At 42.9% G+C, this 22,713-nt stretch overlaps 1 protein-coding gene across 3 annotated transcripts in view; it reads left to right on the top strand.

Moving 5' to 3' along the window:
- Positions 1-1,720: 1,720 nt before the first annotated feature.
- The window catches only part of FNIP1 (folliculin interacting protein 1), a 117,753-nt gene continuing 96,760 nt past the window's right edge, over positions 1,721-22,713 (top strand). For 2 of the 3 annotated variants that reach the window (XM_060765253.2, XM_060765252.2), the window contains exon 1: positions 1,722-2,010. In XM_060765253.2, the coding sequence (XP_060621236.2) occupies positions 1,913-2,010 (98 nt within the window). In that variant the 5' untranslated portion in view covers positions 1,722-1,912. Of the gene's footprint in view, positions 2,011-22,713 lie in introns of all 3 variants that reach the window. The other variant, XM_060765255.2, reaches the window with a different exon arrangement.

The following is a 22,713-nucleotide window of genomic DNA, read 5'->3' as shown; positions in this document are numbered from 1 at the left end:
TCTCCTGACGTTTTGCCCACATCTATGGCAGGCATCCTCAGAGATCATGAAGTTTGTTAGAAATTAGGCCGACTTTCCAACAGACCACACAACCTCTGAGGGTGCCTGTCATAGATGTGGGTGAAACGTCAGAAGATAATGCTTCTGGAACACAACCATACAGCCTGGAAAATTCACAGAAACCTATTAACATTTCTCTCCTGATTCTTTCTGGATGTTGTCATAATCACAAGCAGAAGCTAGAATTTTGACAGTCTTGTGGGTTATTCTGGATTCTTAATGAAAAAAGGAGAACACTTTTTTGGATCCTTCGACAATACTTATTTGGATCCTTTACTTTATTCTACACAATAGTACAATAGCTGAGTTTGAACAAAACAAAGTGTGTCCCTCACTTTTGTTGTAAGAACTGAAAGTACTAACTCAAAGGAGCAGCTAAGGAAACAGATTCTCCAAAGTAGATGCAATATTGATTACTGTGAATGTTCAGGTTGTGAGGCCTCTGAGGATGCCTGCCATAGATGTGGGAAAAATGTTTTGGGGGGTGGGTGGGGGCTTAGTCTGAGTGAGAGAGAATCTACTCTAGCCAACCTTTTATATCGTTATCCCAACACCCCCATGCATATGAGATATATTGAGGATAGTGCCGGCGCACTCCCCTTCCTCTCCCGGCACCGAAGGCTGAAATCAAAGGAAAGAGAGTGCGCTGATGGCCCAGGTGTGGACAAGGACGCCACCGTGCCACGTACCAGTAAGGCCTTCTCGTGGATCACCCTGAGAATTTCGGGGGGGGGGGGGGGGGGGGGACTGAAGCCCCTCAACCCCCCCCCCCCCCCGCTACATAAGGTTTTAAATTTTGTGTTATTGCTTATATGTGAGTTATATTAATTGTACTGTTTTATTGTTTGCTGCTTTGCTTTTACTGATGTGTTGTTGGGCTTGGTCTCACGTAAGCCGCCCTGAGTCCCCTTGGGGAGATGGTGGCGGGGTGTAAAGTTTTTATTATTATTATTACATGTGACTATGAACTTAAAATCAGTTCATGTGACTATGAACTTAAAATCAATGCTTCATCACGCTAGAGAATGAACCCACTTTAAATCTGGTTTCTGCCTCCTGCAGAATTCTGGGGTTTGTAGTTTAGTGAGGGGCCTTTCACAGCCTCACTAAGCTACAAATCCCAGGATTCTGCAGGAGGCAGAAACTGGATTTAAAGTGGGTTCATTCTCTAGAGTGATTATGTGGTTAAAACCATTGGGTCTACACTGACCACATGATGCAGTTCCAAACTGCATGATATGGCAGCGAAGATAGGACAACCAGTTGCATCCCTTATCGAGCTCTGGAGCTGCAGCTCTTTAATCAAGGCGAGGGAGGAGGGGGAGAAATCAGTTTTGAAAAAAAGCAAAACACAAACGACGATTGAGGATGTTTCCTTTTGTTTTTGCGAGCCAACCCCCTCCTTGCTTGAGAGTGTGCTTGGAAGGGGGCGGTGGATTGGGGCCAAATTTGGCGGGAGAGATCTCCCCCTTCTTCCTCTTCTTCCTTCTCCTCGTTGCCTTCCTTTCTGGCCCCAAAACACACCCTGCCTCTGAGCCGCGCCAAGCCCCGCCCCTGTGCCACGTGAGCAGGCCTCCTCGGCCAATCCGCGGCGGGGAAGCCCTCCCCGAGCCCCGCCCCTCTCCTTCCCTCGCCGGGGCTTCTCCGAGTGATTAATTTTTGTCATATGACTGTCACACGCGCGGGCGGGCGGGCGCCTTACACACACACACATACACACACACAGGGAGAGAGAGGCGGCGAGGGAGACAAGGCGGGCCGAATGGACTCGCCTTGGCGGAACTAGCTGCCTTTGCTGCTGCTGCTGGGAGGCAGGCGAGGGACCCTCCTCCTCCTCCTGCTTGCGCCCACCATGCCCCCCACGCCCACCCTGTTGCAGAAGCTTTTCAACAAGAGGAGCAGCGCCTCGCCTTCGCCCGCCAAGGAACCCAAGGAGGAGTGCGTCCTCAGGTAGGGAAAAGAGGAAGGGAGGGAGGGAGGGACCCCCAGGAGAGGGGCTTCCCACCTTGCCCCCCCCCCCCACCCCGCTTACTCTCTTTCTTCTTGGCCTCCTCAGTAAACACAATGCAGGAAGGGCCAGGAGGGCTCCCACATCGCAGAACTTCTTTTTGCATTGTCGAAAGCTTTCGTGGCCGGAATCACTGGGTAGCTGAGAGTTTCCTGGGCTGTATGGCCATGCCCCAGAAGCATTCTCTCCTGACGTTTCACCCGCATCTATGGCAGGCGTCCTCAGAAGTTGTGAGACCTCGCAACGTCTGAGGATGCCTGCCATAGAGGCAGGCGAAACGTCAGGAGAGAATGCTTCCGGAACATGGCCATACAGCCTGAAAAACTTAAGCAACCCACTTTTTGTGTGTGTGTGCTTCATTTGCAATACTGTGGCACAGGCATGGGCAAGCTGAGCTCCAGATGTTTTGAACTTCAGCTTCCACAATTCCTAACAGCCTGATACTCTATGAATACATTCAGTGGTCCTCAACCTGTGGGTCCCCAGGTGTTTTGGCCTACAACTCCCAGAAGTCCCAGCCAGTTTACTAGCTGTGAGGGTTTCTGGGAGTTGAAGGCCAAAACATCAGGGGCCCAACAGGTTGAGAACAACTGTACTAGGTATACTCTATACCAGGCATCCTCAAACTGCAGCCCTCCAGCTGTTTGGGACTTCAACTCCCAGAATTCCTGACAACTGAACAAGCTTGTTAGGGCTTCTGGGAGATGGAGCCCCAAGCAGCTGGAGGGCCACAGTTTGAGGATGCCTGCTCTATACATTCCATGTATCTATAGTATCATTCACAACCTCCCCAGTTCTGAGTATTGCCCTTCACTGGGTGCATCTACACTGTGGAATTAACCTAGTTTGGCACCACTTGGCTTCATCCTGTGGACTCCTTGGGGTGTATTATATTTTTATAAGACCTTGTGAGGAAAGCCACCACTCTCAGCACTGAGCTGTGGCAGTCCAAAGTGGTGCCCAAACTGCATTAATCCTACAGTGTAGGTGCAGCTCCCTCCCTTTCCAACTTCTAGAGCAGTGGCTCTCAACCCGGGGTCCCCAGATGTGTTTGGCCTACAACTCCCAGAAATCCCAGCTAGTTTACCAGCTGTTAGGATTTCTGGGAGTTGTAGGCCAAAAACATCTGGGGACCCCAGGTTGAGAACCACTGTAGAGGATCTCAAGTGGAAATCGCCAGGAGGAAGACCCCTAATAACAAGACAAAAGTTCTTTCTCCCACCCTGGATACTCCACAGATATATAAACCCCATTTTCCTAGTTTCCAGCAGACCTCACGACATCTGAGGATGCCTGCCATAGATGCAGGTGAGACGTCAGGAGAGAATGCTGCTGGAACATGGCCATACAGCCTGGAAACTCACAACAACCCAGCCCTAATAACTCTAAGGCTCACTTCCCCTGGCTTCCCCCTTCCTGCAACGTTGCTCCTTCCTGCCTCTTTCACTTTCTCAGTCCAGCCATACAGCCTTGCTTTCCTTCCTCCCTTCAACTCTAAAATTGTTCAGCTCCCTTTGAAACGTGGACATTCAGGGCTGGAGAGCAGTAGAGAAATTTCTTCATTACTGTGAAAGAGACAAAATCGAGCCATTTTCCTCCTTTTGGCCGATTTTTGAACTCTTCCTCTTTTCTCTTTCACTCTCCTCCCTCTTCCTCTCTTTCTCTCCTTTTGCAAACTTTCCTTGTTTGTGTGCATGCACACTGTAGAATGGATGCAGTTTGACTGCTTTCTGGTTTGGTGAGGCGTCGCTACCCTTAGACCCTTCCACACAGCTGAATAAAATCCCACATTTTCTGCCTATGGCAGTGTGGACTCAGTTAACCCAGCTCAAAGCAGATATTGTAGGATTTTCTGCCTTGATATTCTGGGTTAGAGGGCTGTCTGGAGGGTTTCTTTGTCAGATGGCCTTTCTGGTTTCTCCCTTTGTCAGAGAAGGCTAAACTAGCAAAGCTAGTAGCCATTAACCTGTTGTCAGATTGCATTGTTAGATGATGTACCCCTTGCTGCTGAGTTGGGAAGAAGGGGTGGAGTAGTCTTTTCCTTCTCTTTTGCCAGCCATGACTTTCCTTTTCTGCAGAAAGGGTTGGGGTGATCCGGGCAGTGATTTGGACCTCTCTCTCTGTGTTTATAAAAAATTGAAATGAAGGTTGACATTTCCCTTGGCCGCTTTCCTTGGAAGGGGAAGAGGATGGCAGTGTGCCTGGCCAGAGCCACCTTAAATCTGCAACTTGGGCCGCTGCCTCTTGCTTGACAGCGGATGAGGAGTGTAGGGTTACCAGAGAAATCAGTCAGGATCCTTCCACAACAGAGGAACCTTGCCTGGCTGGGCTTTTCTGGCTCTCCCTTTATCTTGCTGTTGTAACAACAACATCAACAGAAATGTGACTAGTGAGAGTCTTCTTGAACTCTCGAAATGATCATCTTACAATGTGTGTATATCTCTTTTGTGTACTGTTGGTATAATTTTGTCCTGAAGATGGAGGCCTAAATCCAGCTGCTTAAAGTTAGAAGTGTGGCTTTTAGAAGTTCTTGCTGGTTCAATAATGTTTGGGATTAGATTTCTGATCAAGGCTGCCTCTTCACTGTATCATAGAATCATAGAGTTGGAAGAGGCCTCATGGGCCATCCAGTCCAACCCCCTGCCAAATAGCAGGAAAATTGCATTCAAAGCACCCCCCACAGATGGCCACCCAGCCTCTGTTTAAAAGCCTCCAAAGAAGGAGCCTCCACCACACCCCGGGGCAGAGAGTTCCACTGCTGAACAGCTCTCACAGTCAGGAAGTTCTTTTTATTGTTCAGGTGGAATCTCCTTTTCTGTAGTTTGAAGCCATTGTTCCATGTCCTAGTCTCCAGGAAAGCAGAAAACAAGCTTGCTCCCTGCTCCCTATGACTTCCCCTCATTTATAAATGGCCATCATGTCTCCTCTCAGCCCTCTCTTTTTCAGGCTAACCATGCCCAGCTCTTTAAGCCACTCCTCATAGGGCTTGTTCTCCAGACCTTTGATCATTTTAGTCGTCCTCCTCTGGACACATTCCAGCTTGTCAACATCTCCCTTCAATTGTGCCTGGAATTGGAGACAGTATTCCAGATGTGGTCTAACTAAGGCAGAATAGAGGGGTAGCATGACTTCCCAGGATCTAGACACTATACTCCTATTTATGCAGTTTGACACTACTATTTATGTAGAAGTAATTCAGTTTGACACCACTTTAAGTAGCATGGCTGGATGCTATGGAATCACAGGAGTCGTCGTTTCATAGAGCCATTAACCTTCTCTGCCAAAGAGTGCTGATACCTTCCCAAATAACAATTCACAGGATCTCATAGCATTGATGCATGTTTAAAGTAGTGTCCAACTGCATTCATTCTACAGTAGTCATTAGCAAACTTTGACCCTCCAGATGTTTTGGACTTCAACTCCCACAATTCCTAACAGCCTCAGACCCCTTCCTTTTTCCTTTCCCTTTTCCCTTTCTTGCTTAAGTGGCTGAGGGGGGAAAGGAAAGGGTCTGGAGCTGTTAGGAATGGGAGTAGAAGTCCAAAACACCTGGAGGGCCCAAGTTGGCCCATACCTGGTATAGATGCACCCTAGAGTGCTGACCAAGGCTGAACTCTTCTAGAAGTCAAAGTGACTAAATGGAGGTTGTTTTACTTTGAACATATTATAAGATGATATGATTCATGAGAAAGGAGGCTAATGTTGGGGAAAGTGGAAGGTAGAAGGACAAGAGGAAGATCACATTATAGAAGGAAGCCAAAGCCCTGATTTTGCAGACATGAGTTAGGGCGACTCATAAAGGTCTCTCTCCTTCATGGGGTCACCATAAGTTGAAATGGCAGACAACAGCTTGGGAGTATTAGTTTGATTTAGACCAAGTTTTAGTCATGGCAAGAGCAATGGAAAGAACTCCACGTCCAATACAACTCTTGTATCCATTATATATTGTTCCACTTATTCACAGTTTCACTTTCTCGGTTATTTACTTTGAGCCGTGGTGTCCAATCTTTTGACTTCCCTGGGCCACATTGGAAGAAGAAGAATTGTCTTGGGCCAAACAGTGCCATAAAACTGAAGGCACACCTGAGTACAAAAAACGAGAGTGTGGCGTGCAGCAACACAATACTTAGTATAGAATACATACTTGGATTCTTATAATTCATTTTACAAGTCATTGCAATGGAGTCCTCTTGGTCTTATTTTATTAGTAAATTTTAACAGTTTTTCGTTTCTTCTGGCTGAACCATTTGCAATTAAAATTTGTTCACCAGTTGCGCCCATACCTTGGGAAGTCAGAGTTTGCCACAGTAGTCCACACTCTCGTCACATCTCAAATAGACTACTGCCACGTGCTCTACATGGGGTTGCCTTTGAAGACTGGTTGGAAGCTCCAAGTAGTGCAACATGTGGCAGCCAGATTTCTGACTGGAATGGGGTACAGGGAGCACACAACCCCCTGTTATGCCAGCTCCACCGGCTGCTAGTCTGCTACTGGGCTCCATTCAAAATGCTGGTTTTAGCCTATAAAGCCCTAAATGGTTCCGGCCCAGCTTACCTGTCCAAACATATCTCCCCCTATGAAAGACCTCATAGTTTAAGATCTTCTAGGGAGGCTGTACTCTTGATCTCGCCTCCTTCACAGGTGAGGTTGGCAGGGACAAGAGACAGTGGTTCTCAGTGGTGGCCCCTCGGATATGGAACTCCCTCCTGAGTGAAATTAGATCAGCCCCCTCCCTCCTGAACTTTAGGAAAAGGCTAAAGATGCGAAGGTGGGATCAAGCATTCAGTGAGTAATTTTTCAGTGCGAAAAGATGGAATAGTGCAATGACACATTGGAATGGCCACGGACTAAGATATTGGATTGTGTCATTTTAAATAAGTGGTTTTAAGGTTTTATATGTTTTTAATGTTTGCTTTAATGTATATGTTTTTATTTTGTGTGTTTATGGCATCAAATTCTTGCTTATATATGTAAACCGCCTTGAGTCCCCTATGGGGTTGAGAAGGGCGAGGTATAAATACAGTAAATAAATAAATTACAATACTATAATATAAAATACTTTGATATTTGTGGACATAACATGCTTACTGCACCCCACTGGTTGCAGGTTGGACAAACCTGGAAAAGCCTTATCTGTTCTTCCCATTGAAAATAATGGGATTCACGATTATCCACGGTTCCAAGTATCCATGCAAAGTCTGCGAACATATCCCCCAACAGCAATAAAGATGCCTTCCCCACACTTGATATTTCTCAGCCACCTTTCAGAACTGCAGCTTTCCTGTAAATGCCATGATTCACATGGAGTGTGGAGTTCAGGAAATTGATGTCGTGTTTCACTATTTATTGTTGTGTATCTTCAAGTTTTTATGAGTTCTGGTGACTCTTAAAGTGATGCTATCATGACAAGATATATTCATATTACCATAGTAGGTAAATGTTTTTGATTGTTATCATGTAGTTCTATCCTGACTGGTTCATGGGGCTGGCTTCTTTCTGCACGCTCCTGCTTGGGAGCATGAAATTCAGTGGAACCAATTTCTGTGTAAAGAAACATAAACCTGGATGATACAGCAGACATCACATATTTTTCACAGAATTACAGTGTGTATCAACCAGAATCAATTGGAACCAGAACAGGGATTCTGTTCAAATTCTGAATTTAGTAGAAGAGAGTTGATTGATTGAAATGCACCTTGGCTGCATTCGTTTGCATAAATTACATGACAGATAATGTCTCAGTCTCAAAGAGCTTGCTAGGTGTTGCTACTGGCTTCACTTTGATCATGGTTTTCCTGTTTAATGGAAATTTCTTCTTGACATTCACTGCTTGGGGTTTTTTCTTCGTCATGTAATCATCTCATTTAATTTAATGCCATGTCAAAACATAAAATATATTACCCTAAGGCTGCAGTGTGCTATTATATACCAGCTTTGTTTAATTTTGACCACAACCATATTATTATTTTGTTGACACTTAAGAATTGATGCCTTCTGGTAATGCTCTCAGGAAATAAACATAGATTATTAACTCACTAAAACTATTCTTGGTACCTGCAGAATGTTTTTAAATTTTTCATGATGCAAAACTTGCATGAAATAGTTATTGCCAGGATGATATTTACGTAAATATCATGGACCCTCGTTCATATTTGAGAGCTCTAGCATTCACTTTCCCCTTTTTTAATGCTTTGTAATATGAGCATAAGGGGTCACGGTGGTGCAGTGGGTTAAACCGCGAAGCTGAAGAACTTGCTGACTGGTTCGAATCCGGGGAGCAGGGTGAGCTCCCGTTGCTAGCCCTAGCTTCTACTAAGCTAGCAGTTCGAAAACATGCAAATGTGAGTAGATCAACAGGTGCAATAGACACTGCTTTGGTGGGAAGGTAATGATGCTCAATGCATTTATGTCGGCCACATGACCTAGGAGGAATCTACGGGCAACACTGGGTCTTCAGCTTAGAAATGGAGATGAGCACCACTCCCCAGAGTCAGACACAACTAGACTTAATGTCAAGGGGAAACCTTTACCTTTAACATGTAACATCAATTTCTCAAGCATCTGTCATATTTGTGAAAATGATATGCAACTTTCATATAAGATGAAATACGCAAAAAGAACTCTGTCATTTATTCATCTTGCACATTTCTGTTTTGACTTTAATGTTGCTAAGTTTGTTTGTTTTTCTGCCAGGTTTCAGGGGATTTGAAATGAACCCAAACTTCCAAGTCTGATAATACTTTACTACATTTCTGCCCCATTGAACTCAGTCAGGTTTATGACTTGAGGTGTTTTTGTTCATTCGTTCAGTTGTCTCCGACTCTTCGTAACCTCATGGACCAGCCCACGCCAGAGCTCCCTGTCGGCCGTCACCACCCCCAGCTCCCTCAAGGTCAGTCCAGTCACTTCAAGGATGCCATCCATCCATCTTGTCCTTGGTCGGCCCCTCTTCCTTTTGCCTTCCACTTTCCCCAGCATAATTGTCTTCTCTAGGCTTTCCTGTCTCCTCATGATGTGGCCAAAGTACTTCAACTTTGTCTCTAGTATCTTTCCCTCCAGTGAGCAGTCGGGCTTTATTTCCTGGAGGATGGACTGGTTGGATCTTCTCGCAGTCCAAGGCACTCTCAGCACTTTCCTCCAACACCACAGCTCAAAAGCATCGATCTTCCTTCGCTCAGCCTTCCCTAAGGTCCAGCTCTCACATCCGTAGGTTACTACAGGGAATACCATGGCTTTGACTAGGCGGATCTTTGTTGCCAGTCTGATGTCTCTACTCTTCACTATTTTATCGAGACTGGACGTTGCTTTCCTCTCAAGAAGTAATCGTCTTCTGATTTCCTGGCCACAGTCTGCATCTGCAGTAATCTTTGCACCTAGAAATACAAAGTCTGTCACAGCCTCCACGGTTTCTCCCTCTATTTTCCAGTTGTCAATCATTGTTGCCATAATCTTGGTTTTTTTTATGTTTAGCTGCAACCCGGCTTTTGCGCTTTCTTCTTTCACCTTGATTAGAAGGCTCCTCAGCTCCTCCTCGCTTTCGGCCATCATGGTGGTGTCATCTGCATATCTGAGGTTGTTAATGTTTCTTCCAGCAATTTTCACCCCAGCTTTGCATTCATCCAGCCCCGCACATCGCATGATGTGTTCTGCATACAAGTTAAAGAGGTTGGGTGAGAGTATGCAGCCTTGCCGTACGCCTTTCCCAATCTTGAACCAGTCTGTTGTTCCGTGGTCAGTTCTGACTGTTGCTACTTGGTCCTTGTACAGATTCCTCAGGAGAGAGACAAGGTGGCTTGGTATGCCCATCCCACCAAGAACTTGCCACAATTTATTATGATCCACACAGTCAAAGGCTTTAGAATAGTCAATGAAGCAGAAGTAGATGTTTTTCTGAAACTCCCTGCCTTTCTCCATTATCCAGCGGATATTGGCAATCTGGTCTCTCGTTCCTCTGCCTTTTCTAAACCCAGCTTGAACGTCTGGCAACTCTCGCTCCATGTATTGCTGGAGTCTTCCTTGCAGGATCTTGAGCATTACCTTACTGGCATGAGAAATAAGGGCCACTGTACGGAAGTTGGAGCAGTCTTTCGCATTTCCCTTTTTTGGTATGGGGATATAAGTTGATTTTTTCCAGTCTGATGGCCATTCTTGTGTTTTCCATATTTGCTGGCAAATGGCATGCATCACCTTGACAGCATCATCTTTTAAGATTTTAAACAGTTCAGCTGGGATCCCGTCGTCTCCTGCTGCCTTGTTGTTAGCAATGCTTCTTAAGGCCCATTCAACCTCACTCCTCAGGATGTCTGGTTCTAATTCATTCACCACACCATCATAACTATCCTCAATATTATTATCCTTCCTATACAGATCTTCTGTATAGTCTCGCCACCTTCTCTTGATCTCTTCAGCTTCTGTTAGGTCCCTGCCATCTTTGTTTCTTATCATACCAATTTTTGCCTGAAATTTACCTCCAATGTTTCTAATTTTCTGGAAGAGGTCTCTTGTCCTTCCTATTCTGTTGTCTTCTTCCACTTCCATGCATTGCTTATTTAAAAATAGTTCCTTATCTCTTCTGGCTAACCTCTGGAATTGCGCATTTAACTGGGCATATCTCCCCTTACTATCACTATTTCCTTTTGCTTTCCTCCTTTCTTGGGCTACTTCCAGTGTCTCAGCAGACAACCATTTTGCCTTCTTGGTTTTCTTTTTCTTTGGAACGTACTTTGTTGCCGTCTCCTGAACAATGTTGCGGACTTCTGTCCATAGTTCTTCTGGGACTCTGTTTACTAAATCTAGTCCTTCAAATCTGTTCTTCACTTCCACTGTATATTCGCTCGGAATGTTAGTGAGATCATATCTAACTGGTCTGTGTATTTTCCCTGATCTCTTTAGTGTTATTCTAAATTGGGCAATAAGAAGTTCGTGATCTGAGCTACAGTCAGCCCCAGGTCTTGTTTTCACCGACTGGATGGATGTCCGCCACCTTTGGCTGCAAAGGATGTAGTCAATCTGATTTCGGTGTTGACCGTCTGGTGAGGTCCATGTGTAAAGCCGTCTTTTAGGTTGTTGGAAGAGAGTATTCGTTATACACAGCGAGTTTTCCTGGCAAAATTCTATCAGCCTGCGTCCCGCTTCATTTTGTTCTCCCAGACCATGCTTGCCTGTGATCCCAGTTGTCATTTGACTTCCCACCTTGGCATTCCAGTCTCCTGTAATGAAAATAATGTCTCTTTTTGGTGTATTATCCAGTAGGTCCTGCAGATCCTCATAGAACTGATCTACTTCTGCTTCTTCAGCAGCTGTGGTTGGGGCGTATATTTGGATCACTGTAATGTTGAAAGGCTTTCCTTGCACTCGAATTGAGATCATTCTGTCATTTTTTGGGTTGTATCCAAGCACCGTTTTAGCGAATTTCTTATTAATTATGAAGGCTACTCCATTTCTTCGATGTTCCTCTTGTCCGCAGTAGTAGATGTGGTGGTCATCTGATGTGAAGTGGCCCATTCCAGTCCATTTCAGTTCGCTGACCCCCAGAATGTCTATCTTTAGTCTTGACATCTCACCAATAACAACATCCAATTTGCCCTGGCTCATAGATCTTACATTCCAGGTTCCTATGGTGTGTTGATCTTTAGAGCATCGGATTCATCGTTCACCTCCAGTACCGTCGGCCGCTAGCCTTCCTTTCGGCTTTGAGCTAGCTGCGTCATCACATCTGAGGCTAGTTGAACTTATCCTCTACTCCTCCCCAGTAGCATTTTGGCCATCTTCCGACCTGGGAGTCCCATCTTCCAATGGCATACCGACATATCTCTGGTTGTACTGGTCCATTTAGTTTTCTTGGCAAGGATACTGGAGTGGTTTGCCATTGCCTTCCCCAGGGATCACGCTTGGTCTGACCTCTCTGCCACGACCGTCCCGTCTTGGGTGGCCCTTCACGGTTTCGCTCATGACATCATTGAGGTGCTCAAGCTGCAGCGCCCCGACAAGGCGGTGATCCTTTGCTGGAGGACTTGAGGTGTAAGAAGGTTATAAGCAAACAGGAACAGTTAATGATCAGATTATCATACCTTGAGATGATTCAGATATTTCGAAGTTTGGTGTCACAACTTCATTGGTAAAGCTCTAACAAGAACTTTCTATATATAAAAGCCTATCCAGAGTGGACAAAGGCTACTTTTGAAGCAAGATGGTAACTGTGCTCAAGGGCTTTCCCCCCAGTGTCTCCAAACTGAATTCATATTTTAAGAATATATCGTTCAGTTAAGTAGAAACAGATGTGCATCTTTTAGTGCATCTTGTTGGCTCTTTCTAGGATGTATTTTTATTGCAACATCAACAAGCAGTCGAAAATTTCTTAATGACATGGTTGAATCAATTGTTAAAGCAAATGAATGAGATGTCTTTTGAAGGTGAGCAAACCAAGGGAACACCTTCAAAAGACATCTTTTCCAAGAGTCTGTGCTTTGTTTCCCAACCTTGGTGTAGTTAGTTATAAACAATATGTGTTGTATATAACAATAAACAGTGAATTCATACGAAAAATGAACTACTTGTAATTAATATCTTTTGCAGTGCAGTAACTAAAGCATAATGAATATTACAATTGTAATACAGGTTGAATATCCCTTAACAAAAATTCTGAAATCAAAGTACTACAAAATTGTCCACATGGGTGGCTGAGATAGTAACACCTTTTCTTGCTGGTGGTTTGATGTTCACAAACTATGTTTCATGCACAAAATGATTAAAAATATTTTTATATAAAATTAACTTCAGTCTATCTGTATAAGGTATGTATGGAAACATAAATTAATTTTGTATTTATACTGCAAGATACCTCATAACATATATGCTAGTATTCCAAAATCTGATAAAATCTGAATTATGGATCACTTCTGGTCCCAAGCATTTTAGATAAAGGATACTAAACTATATGTGTGTGTGCATGTATGTGCCTTCAAGCTGTCTATCAATTTATGGTGGCCCCATGAATTTCATGGGGTTTCATAGGCAAGGAATAGTTGGATGTGGTTTTTTCAGTCTCTTTCCCTGAACTATCGCCTATAACAGGGGTCCTCAAACTAAAGCCCGAGGGATGGATATCGCCCTTCGAGGTCATTTACCCGGCCCTTGCTCAGGGTCAACCTAAGTCTGAAACGACTTGAAAGCACACAACAACAACAACAATCCTATCTCATCAGCCAAAAGCAGGCATTAGTATTTCACATTGAAATACTATTTATTTATTTATTTATTTATTTGACTTGTATACCGCTACTCCCAATTTGGCTTGGAGCGGGTTACAGCACTAGATTAAAACAATACAATTAACTTTAAAATACAATAAAAACAAGAACAGACATAGTCCCGAGTTATTCACCCATCAAATAAGTTTATATTTGTTAAAATTGCTCTTAATTTTAATTCTTGTATTGTTTTTAAGTGTTTTTGCATGACAAGTTATGTGCAGTGTGCATAGGAATTCATTTATGTTTTTCTCAAATTATAATCCGGCCCTCCAACAGTTTGAGGGGCTGTGACCTGGCCCTCTGTTATAGGCCCCTGGCCTATAACAATGGTCCCCAACTTTTTTTTTGGCCAGGGACCACTTGACCAGGAACTACATTGACTCTCCAACATTAGTAACAAAAGGGTTACAAATCAGTTTTTGGTCAACTTTAGATTTGGTTTGATTATTTGGGGTGCTGATTCAGAAAATTGCATTGAATAGACCACATCAGCTCTAGTTTCTGATACAGAACATATGCCATCTGCTCATCCACATAAAACCATATTTAATAATCTGATGTGGTAGTAGTAATCTTTCGTGGGTAGTCAGCCTCTCCCCTCCTGCCATCCCCGTTGCCTCGGCATATTAGAGGGTTTCGCAAGACCAGTCGCTCTTGTTGCCACTTGGTTTTGAGGCCACGGTGTAGTAATAGTGAGGCCGTGGACCATATTTTCATTCTTGCGGGCCACTGTTCGCCCACGGACCACAGGTTGGGAGCCACTGGCTTATAGGATCCTTTGGCGATCTCACTCAAGTGCCAACCAGAACTGGCCCTGCTTAGCTTCTAAGATCAGATAGGAACAGATTTTTTTAAGGCCCATCTTTCATGTATAATGAGGGAGCCTGTCATTGCTTTTATGGTATGACTATACTGTATGGCCTCACTGCTTAGACATGGGTTTTTTGTTTTTTTGCCACGAGTACAAAGCTTGAAGCATTTTGATGATGTGGAAAAAAGAGAATTCAACCTTTTAAAAAACCCAACTTTCATTTATGTTACTTTAAAAAATAATAATAAAAAAACAAGAACTGGTACATGTTTAAGTATGCCATGTGTTCTCAACCCCTTTACTTGACAAAACATGGTTACTTCAAGGAGTTGGTTATATAATCAGCAGTTTTTACTACTTGACTCTCCCCTTCTGTGGGTTAAATTTAGTGTTGGGCTAGTGGTCACAGTGGAATCCTCCTCCTTTCCTGACTGCAGTTTTTTTAATCCCATCTGAAAGCCAAATCTGGAATTTTTTTTCCTGTCCTTTAGAAATGTGTAAGTTACAGGGGCTGCAATGTAAGACTAGAGGGATTCCTTCTTCTATTTCCACTGATTTGTTGGCGAAACTTCATTACTGACTTGTTGCCTTATTTAGGGTATTATCTTTTTCCCAGTATGGGACCCAAAGCTTGTCAAAACAATCTGGTCTGGAAAGTCTTTTATGGTGACAAAATTTCAATGCAAGCTTTAAGCATTATTCTTTTAACAATATGTTTTGGACTCCTCCTGTCTATAGATATGTTAAGCCACGTTGGGTCACCTTTGGGAGAGATAAAATGGGGTGATGATGATGATGATGATGCCCTGGGACTTCTGAATTCAGACCGACAGAGTTTTGGAGTACAATACTCCTGACCTCATGATCATGGAAAAAAACAAATTGTGGATCATCGATGTTGCAATCCCAGGCAACAGCAGAATTGAATAGAAGTAACTGGAAAAGCTTGCACGATACGAGGATTTAAAGATCGAACTGCAAATACTCAAACTGCACAAACCAGTAAAGGTGGTCCCAGTGGTGATCAGCACACTGAGTACAGTGCCTAAAGTTCTTGGACTGCACTTAAAAACAATTGGCACTGACAAAATTACCATCTGTCAGCTGCAAAAAGCCACCCTACTCAGATCTTCACACATTCGCCGATACATCACATAGTCCTAGACATTTGGGAAGTGTCCAACATGTGATCCAATACAACAACTAGCATAGTGATCTTGTTTGCTGTGTATTACTACTACTACTACTAATAGATACATCAGTAGTTACGTGGAGGGGAGGATGGAGTGTCCCAACTTCTGCAATAGGCGTCTAGGGCAAAACATAAAAAGACAACATGTTATCAGTTATGAAGGATTTCATACGTTAATCACCATGGGACAATATCTGATTATTTTTTTTTGCCTTAGGTTCAGATGATCTGCTACAGGTAAATTATTTCGGAGATACCAGATTGCTTAGTACTGAAAGCAGAACATTGGGAGTCAATGGTTTTTGAAATCTCTTCCAACAAGATAAGATCTATCTTTGTAATGTTCTTTTAATGGGCCTGTATCCGGTTGTTAGTTCTGATAAGAATAGACCTATTACATCAGTGGAGATTCACTACGTTGATGCATAGATACATTTCATTGGTTCAGTGACTCTTCTACTCTGTTTAGGTTTAACAATTACATTTAGGCTTCTGTGTTTGGTACAGTGTTTGGGGTGTACTGTTAATCCTTGGCAAATGGTAAATTATTGTGTAATCCTTTATGGTCTTTGAGAACCAGAAGGCTAATCTGCAAAGCAGAAGAGGGTCTTCATGCCAAGTCCTTGCTTGCCTTTCATTCTTCCCCTGGAAGGAGGAACAAGACTTCAGTTGTAGCAATTCTCCATATGTTTAGGTTAATGTGTCTCAACCTGTGGGTCTCCAGATGTTTTGGCCTACAACTCCCAGAAATCCCAGCCAGTTTACCAGCTGTTAGAATTTCTGGGAATCGAAGGCCAAAACATCTGGGGACCCACAGGTTGCGAACCACTTGTTTAGTTGGTTCCTTTATTTGGAAAAATCATTTTTTAAGGAGAATCATGCAGTGTAACTTAAGGGGGTTCCAGCATCACATCATTGCTGGCCTTCTCTTGCTGGGATTTAGATTTAATAGCCAAACGAGTCCATTCAAAATTATTCTACATTACTGGAGGATTTCTGTTTTGTTCGAAAGGTACTTTGTAACTGTCCCTAGGATTTTATTTATTTATTTATTTATTTCAAACATTTATACCCCGTCCTTCTCACCTCTGAGGAGGGACTCAGGGCGGCTTACAGGGCGGCTTGAGAAGAATCTGGTTTTCTTCTCATTGGAGCTGTTTGCAGCTCTTTTTGTGAAATGGGTTTTCTTCCAAACCATTTTTGCAGCTGCAGATGGATGCCAATTAGATGGTTTCTTGGGGGGCTCATATTGGAAGTTTTTCATTATTTCCATTGGTTCTTATATTGTCCTGCAGCACCATATATTACATTCTGGTTTACTAATAAGAGTTCCTTCCCTTGAAGGGGAAGTTGTTTTGATGGGAAGTTTATTTTGGAAAATTCAGAGCTGTTTGGGGTTGTATGTCCTGTCTTTCCACCTCTGCGATCTGGAAATCTGCATAAGATATGGCAAAGCCATGCACGTGCTTCCTGCCATGCACTGACTCTGCCTTGACTCTGCTGGGAGGCTTATTTTTCTGCCCTGTTTTCTAGTAGCTGTGGGGAGTTATGGCAAGTTCATTTTTCAACATGAAAGAAACACAGTAAATGGTAACTTTTACACAGCTTTACTGGATTGTTCTGAGCAACAAGGATCTGATATGGTTTCCTTACTTTCTGCCATTCATGTATGCAGGATTCAAAACTGAAACTCAGCAAACTTCTTAAACTATTATCCTCAAATAGGAGTTCATAAATTGATTAACAGTTCATAATTAATTATGCTTCTGTGTTACACCTCTCTCTGGTTTTTGGAAGGAAAGTGCTTAAATTCTTTTTTTAATGGATTTGTAGAAATTATGTCTTTCATTAGTATTTCTTTCCCCCTCTTCGTTTTTACGTATTTGAGTAACTCATTTGAATCTCCTCAGCTGTTTCAAGTCACACTTCACCATTGAATGCTCAAAGTTATAGTAGTAGTACATTAAGTCCAAATGTGTGTTCCTGGCAAGTAGGAACAGTGCTTAAAACTTCCTAATAATACGAAAACTGTTCAAGTACTTTAAAAAACTACTAGCTGTAACAATTAGGGTTTTTTTTTTAAATTAAAGCTGATAATGGTTTGGGTTGGGTTTTTTTAACTTATAAAAATTTCAATCAGTTTAGAAGGACAGACACAAAAGGAATGGTTGATATTTTAGCTTGGGTGCTGTCTGGCCACTTTTTAAATGTATTGGTTTTAATGGGACATTCTTTCCAATTTCTCCTGTTGAAAACTGTGGGATTTAAAGCTTCTCAGTTTTGGCTGGATCATTTTTGAAGCAGAAGTGTTGCTTTGGGGTCCTTTTAGAGCCGTGGTTCGCAACCTGTGGGTCCCCAGATGTTTCGCCTTCAACTCCCAGAAATCCCAACAGCTGGTAAACTGGCTGGGATTTTTGGGAGTTGTAGGCCAAAACACCTGGGGACCCACTGCTGTTTTAAAGGTTTCCTGAGCTTCAATGACTGTCACCACTTGGAAAAAAGAAGAGAGAAATATTAATGGATAATGGATTAATAAATAAAATTGGGTTGCTGTGAGTTTTCTGGGTTGTATGGCCATGTTCCAGAAGCATTCTCTCCTGACATTTCACCCACATCTATGGCAGGCAGGCGTTCTCAGAGGCCTCACAACCTCTGTGAATGCCTTCCATAGATGTGGGAGAAACATCAGGAGAGAATGCTTCTGGAACATGGACATACAGCCCGGGAAATTCACACTAACCCAGTGATTCTGGCCATGAAAGCCTTCGACAACACAACAAATAAAACTACCGATAAATATTTACAATTTAATTAAAGCTGCAAGTATTTTTTCATTTATTTGGAAAGAGATTCAACTAAACTGAAGTGGGTATGGTTTGTGAACTTGTGAATAGAATTTGGGATTAGGTTTGCAGAGGTACTAATTGATTTTATAGAATTGTAATTCTTCTAGGTCTTTGTGAAAACCACCAAAGGCTGTTTGATATTCCTCAATTTTTGAGGAAATATCCTCTGTGCCTTGTGACTTCCTTCTTTCCATTACTTCTTTCCCTATCCCCCCCCTTTTTTTTTTGCATGTGTACGAAAGGAGAGAAGTGACTCATTGCAGGCCTCTTACTGAGCTGTGCTGCTCTGCCTTTCTGCTGGATCATAAAATGCATTTCCTGCAGACATATCGCTGTGAGCTAGAGCAAAAGAAATGACTGTTAATAAATGTTATAGCATTCTGAGCCAAGAAAGCCACAATCGCTTCCAACATTTGGAAAAGGCATTAGAGTTTGTGTCTAAAACATATGGTTGAACATCCGCCTCTTCCTCTTGCTCCCAGAAAAAGTGAAGTAAACTCATTTCATACTCTGCCTTGCATGGTCAGCTCTCAGGGCTCGACCTCACCACAGTGATCATGAGTTTGTTCTTTTGTTGGGCGTTTCACTATACCACGTCATTTGTGTTATCACTTCCTTGTCCTGCAGTTGTTCACATGGTTTCCTAAGATTCAGCTGTGACATATGACATGTTCTGGCTGCCGTAGGAGTATTCTGTCACAGACCCTGGAGCTCTTTAGCTTTTCCTTCTCCTCTTCCCCTTCAGGATACAGCTTTTTCAAAGAGGCTGAGCTGAGAAAGCAAATCATTTCTCTTCCCCCCTTTCTCTCCTGTGACATAACATTAGAATTCAAAGACATAGGGCGCATCTACACTGTAGAATGAATGCAATATAACACCACTTTAACTGCCCTGACTCAGTGCTATGGAATTAGTACAGTTGTATTTTTGCGAGACACTGGCAGTTTTTGGCAGAGGATGCTAAAAACTTTGTAAAACTACAACTCCCATGATTCTATAGTAGTGAACCATGGCAGTTAAAGTAGTGTCGAACTGCATTACTTTTACAAAAGTGCAGATGCACCCATAACTATGTTAGTCTGGAATATCAATGTGCAAAGAGATTTTGTAGCACTTTAGGGATTAATTTAGTCTCTAAGGTACTACAAAACCCCTTTCACACTGGACATAAAAAATGGCCATTAATAATAATAATAATAAGCATCCAGAAGCATTCTCTCCTGACATTTTGCCCACATATATGGCAGGCATCTTCAGAGGTTGACCGGCCTGTTCGAAACTAGGCAAGTGAGGGATATCCAGGGTGGGAGAAAGAACTCTTGTCTGCTTGAGGTAGATGTGAATGTTGCAATTGGCCACCTTAATTAGCATTGAATGGACTTGCAGCTTCAAAGATTGTCTGCTTCCTGCCTGAGGGAATCCTTTGTTAGGAGGTGTTAGCTGGCACTGATTGTTTCACACCTGCCTCAAGTAGACAAAAGTTATTTCTCCCACCCTGGACTTTCCACAGATATATAAACCTCACTTGCCTAGTTTCTAACAAACCTCACAACCTCTGAGGATGCCTGCCATAGATGTGGGCAACATGTCAGGAGAGAATGCTTCTGGCACATTGCCATACAGCCTGGAAAACTCACAGCAGCCAATTTCTCAATTGCTTCTGTTGAAATGTGTCTCCCTTGTTCCTTTGCCTAGAGGCGGGAGTGAAGCAGGTCTAGTATTTCTTCTGACCAGCTATTGGCTTGCTCACTTGTTTTCCTTGGTTTATGGCTTCAGGGGATTTTCCTTTTAGTAGTACAGCCATACATCCCATTGCGCTCTTTGCTTCAAAGGGGTGGGGCAAGAAAACTTATCAATAGTAGTGTATTGTGGTTTTCCCGTTTCAAAGGTTTTACACAGAAAAGGAAAGTGTTGTTGTTCATTCGCTCAGTCGTCTCCGACTCTTCGTGACCTCATGGACCAGTCCATGCCAGAGCTCCCTGTCGGCCGTCACCACCCCCAGCTCCTTCAAGGTCAGTCCAGTCACTTCAAGGATGCCGTCCATCCATCTTGTCCTTGGTCGGCCCCTCTTCCTTTTGCCTTCCACTTTCCCCAGCATAATTGTCTTCTCCAGGCTTTGCTGTCTCCTCATGATGTGGCCAAAGTACTTCAACTTTGTCTCTAGTATCCTTCCCTCCAATGAGCAGTCGGGCTTTATTTCCTGGAGGATGGACTGGTTGGATCTTCTCGCAGTCCAAGGCACTCTCAGCACTTTCCTCCAACACCACAGCTCAAAAGCATCGATCTTCCTTCGCTCAGCCTTCCCTAAGGTCCTGCTCTCACATCCGTAGGTTACTACAGGGAATACCATGGCTTTGACTAGGCGGATCTTTGTTGCCAGTCTGATGTCTCTACTCTTTACTATTTTATCAAGACTGGAAAGTAGGAGACATTATTCCCCCTCCCCCCCCCCCCAAAAAAAAACAACCCTCAGATGTGACAGTTTTGCGTTGTGGGACACTTATAGAAACTTTGGGTTAAAGAGTTCCCGGTCTATGGGCAGGTTAAAAACTGGTAATTGCCGTGCTTTGCGCATTGATTGGAGATGGAAATAATATTCACATCTTTTATCATTCTTAAAGATGAAAGGTCTGTCAGCATATCAATACAGCTTATATTAGAACAATTGTAAAGTCCTGTGATATTTCCCATCCTCCCTTAAGACCAGCACTGATTTTACCCTGAAACACTGTTCTAGTTAGTTACAATCATATAAACCAATGGTTCTCAACCTGTGGGTCCCCAGGTGTTTTGGCCTACCACTCCCAGAAATCCGAGCCAGTTTACCGGCTTTTAGGATATCTGGGAATTGAAGGCCAAAACAGCTGGGGATCCAGAGGTTGAGAACCACTGATATAAACCAACATACTGGTAGTGCTGTTGAATTTCTAGAAGCTCATAATCTCTTCTGGAGGACCGATAAAGCCCCTGGACCAGGTTTTCTAGTGATACAAAGGTATTGGGTGGAAAGCGATAAAGAAAGTCTTGTTACACTTAATGAAGTGTACAAATATAGCATTGATTTTGACCCTATAACCAGAAACATATTCTACGAAACACAGGCATAAGCATGCGAAGATTGGCATCAGGAAGGGGGAAAAGCGGTGGATTTAGTAGTCTTTCATAAATTAAGGTATCACAGAAATAAGCTGTTCAGAGTTAGGAGATTTTTGTCTGCCTTCTGTCACCACCTCTGGAAAAAAAGTACCACGACTTGGCAGTACAGTTGAGCTCACTTATCCAACCTTTGCTCATCCAATTTTCTGGATTATCCAACACAGTCTGCCTCCCGCTCAGATCCACAGCCGTTTCAATACAGTGCAATGTTTTGGTATTAAAATCATAAATTTGTGTACAGAACTGCTTTTTATGCCCATTTGTTGTAAAAACATGATGTTTTGATGCGTAATTTGTAAAATCATAATGTAATTTGATGTTTAATAGGCTTTTCCTGAATCCCTCCTTATTATCCAACATTTTCACTTATTCAACATTCTGCCGGCCCGTTTCTGTTGGATAAGTGAGACTCTACTGTATTGCAGTTTATATATTCCTGAAGTGAATGCTGAAGTGTACTTTTAGTATTCTAAAACACAATGTGCATATGTCTTCTTTTTCGTGGAATTCATAGGGTATTCTATAGTTTTTCCTCATGTAAAGTTTCCTCATTGAAAAAGATTGCCAATGACCAAGAGAAATATTAATATTCTTGGATGAGATGTGAATGCAATGGAAGAACAACATGTATATTCTCGGAAGAATTATGTCAGCGTACCTACGTGAGTTTACTGTCCTGCCTCAGTAATGGGAATGAGTCAGTCCTTAGGAGAGGGGATGAATCAGTCCTTCCCGTGTCTTTTTTTGCATAGCTGGAGGAGAGAGAGGCATGTCTGCTTCATTCTCCAAGCCATTTCACTTCTTGGATGAATTGGCCTGGATGACTTGGAATCTAATCATCCATTTTCTTATAGTTTTGTCAGACTAAAGAATCTCCCACTCCATTTGTCAAAGGGGAACATAATTGGAAATATGCTCAATTACACCACCAGACTTCCGATTGCTACATGACAAGAGAGAGAGAGAGCAAGAGCAGTTCCACGTTCCTATGAATAACTTTAGGAAGGAATTGATGCTCCTTTGCTTATATGGATTTGCAATAACTAATTTGATTAGGGATTTCATTTCATAATAAACACACCAGTGTCTTAAGAAACAATTTTTATCACTACATCAGGTTTAGTTGATAAATGTAAATCAAGAAAGCGTATGCAGAGTGTTACAAGTCAACAACAGGATGTAGCCCTAGTCATTTTGGATGTTTTCCCAAGATGCGTTCTCAGTAGAGATCTTAATATACACACACAAGTCTTTCTCTTTGATGTACTGTTTTTTGCACAATGTGTTAGACTGCAATCCTAAATGTTGCTACCTGAGAACAAGGCTTAGTTTTTACTTTGTGTTGTATTGTGTGTTTATTTTATGCTTTTGTCTTGGCACCTTGGGC

The sequence above is a fragment of the Anolis sagrei genome, chromosome 2 (genome assembly GCF_037176765.1).
Source record: "Anolis sagrei isolate rAnoSag1 chromosome 2, rAnoSag1.mat, whole genome shotgun sequence".
Lineage (NCBI taxonomy): Eukaryota > Metazoa > Chordata > Lepidosauria > Squamata > Dactyloidae > Anolis > Anolis sagrei.
The sequence above is the reverse complement of the archived record's forward strand: the minus strand, read 5'-3'. Positions and strand labels throughout refer to the sequence as shown.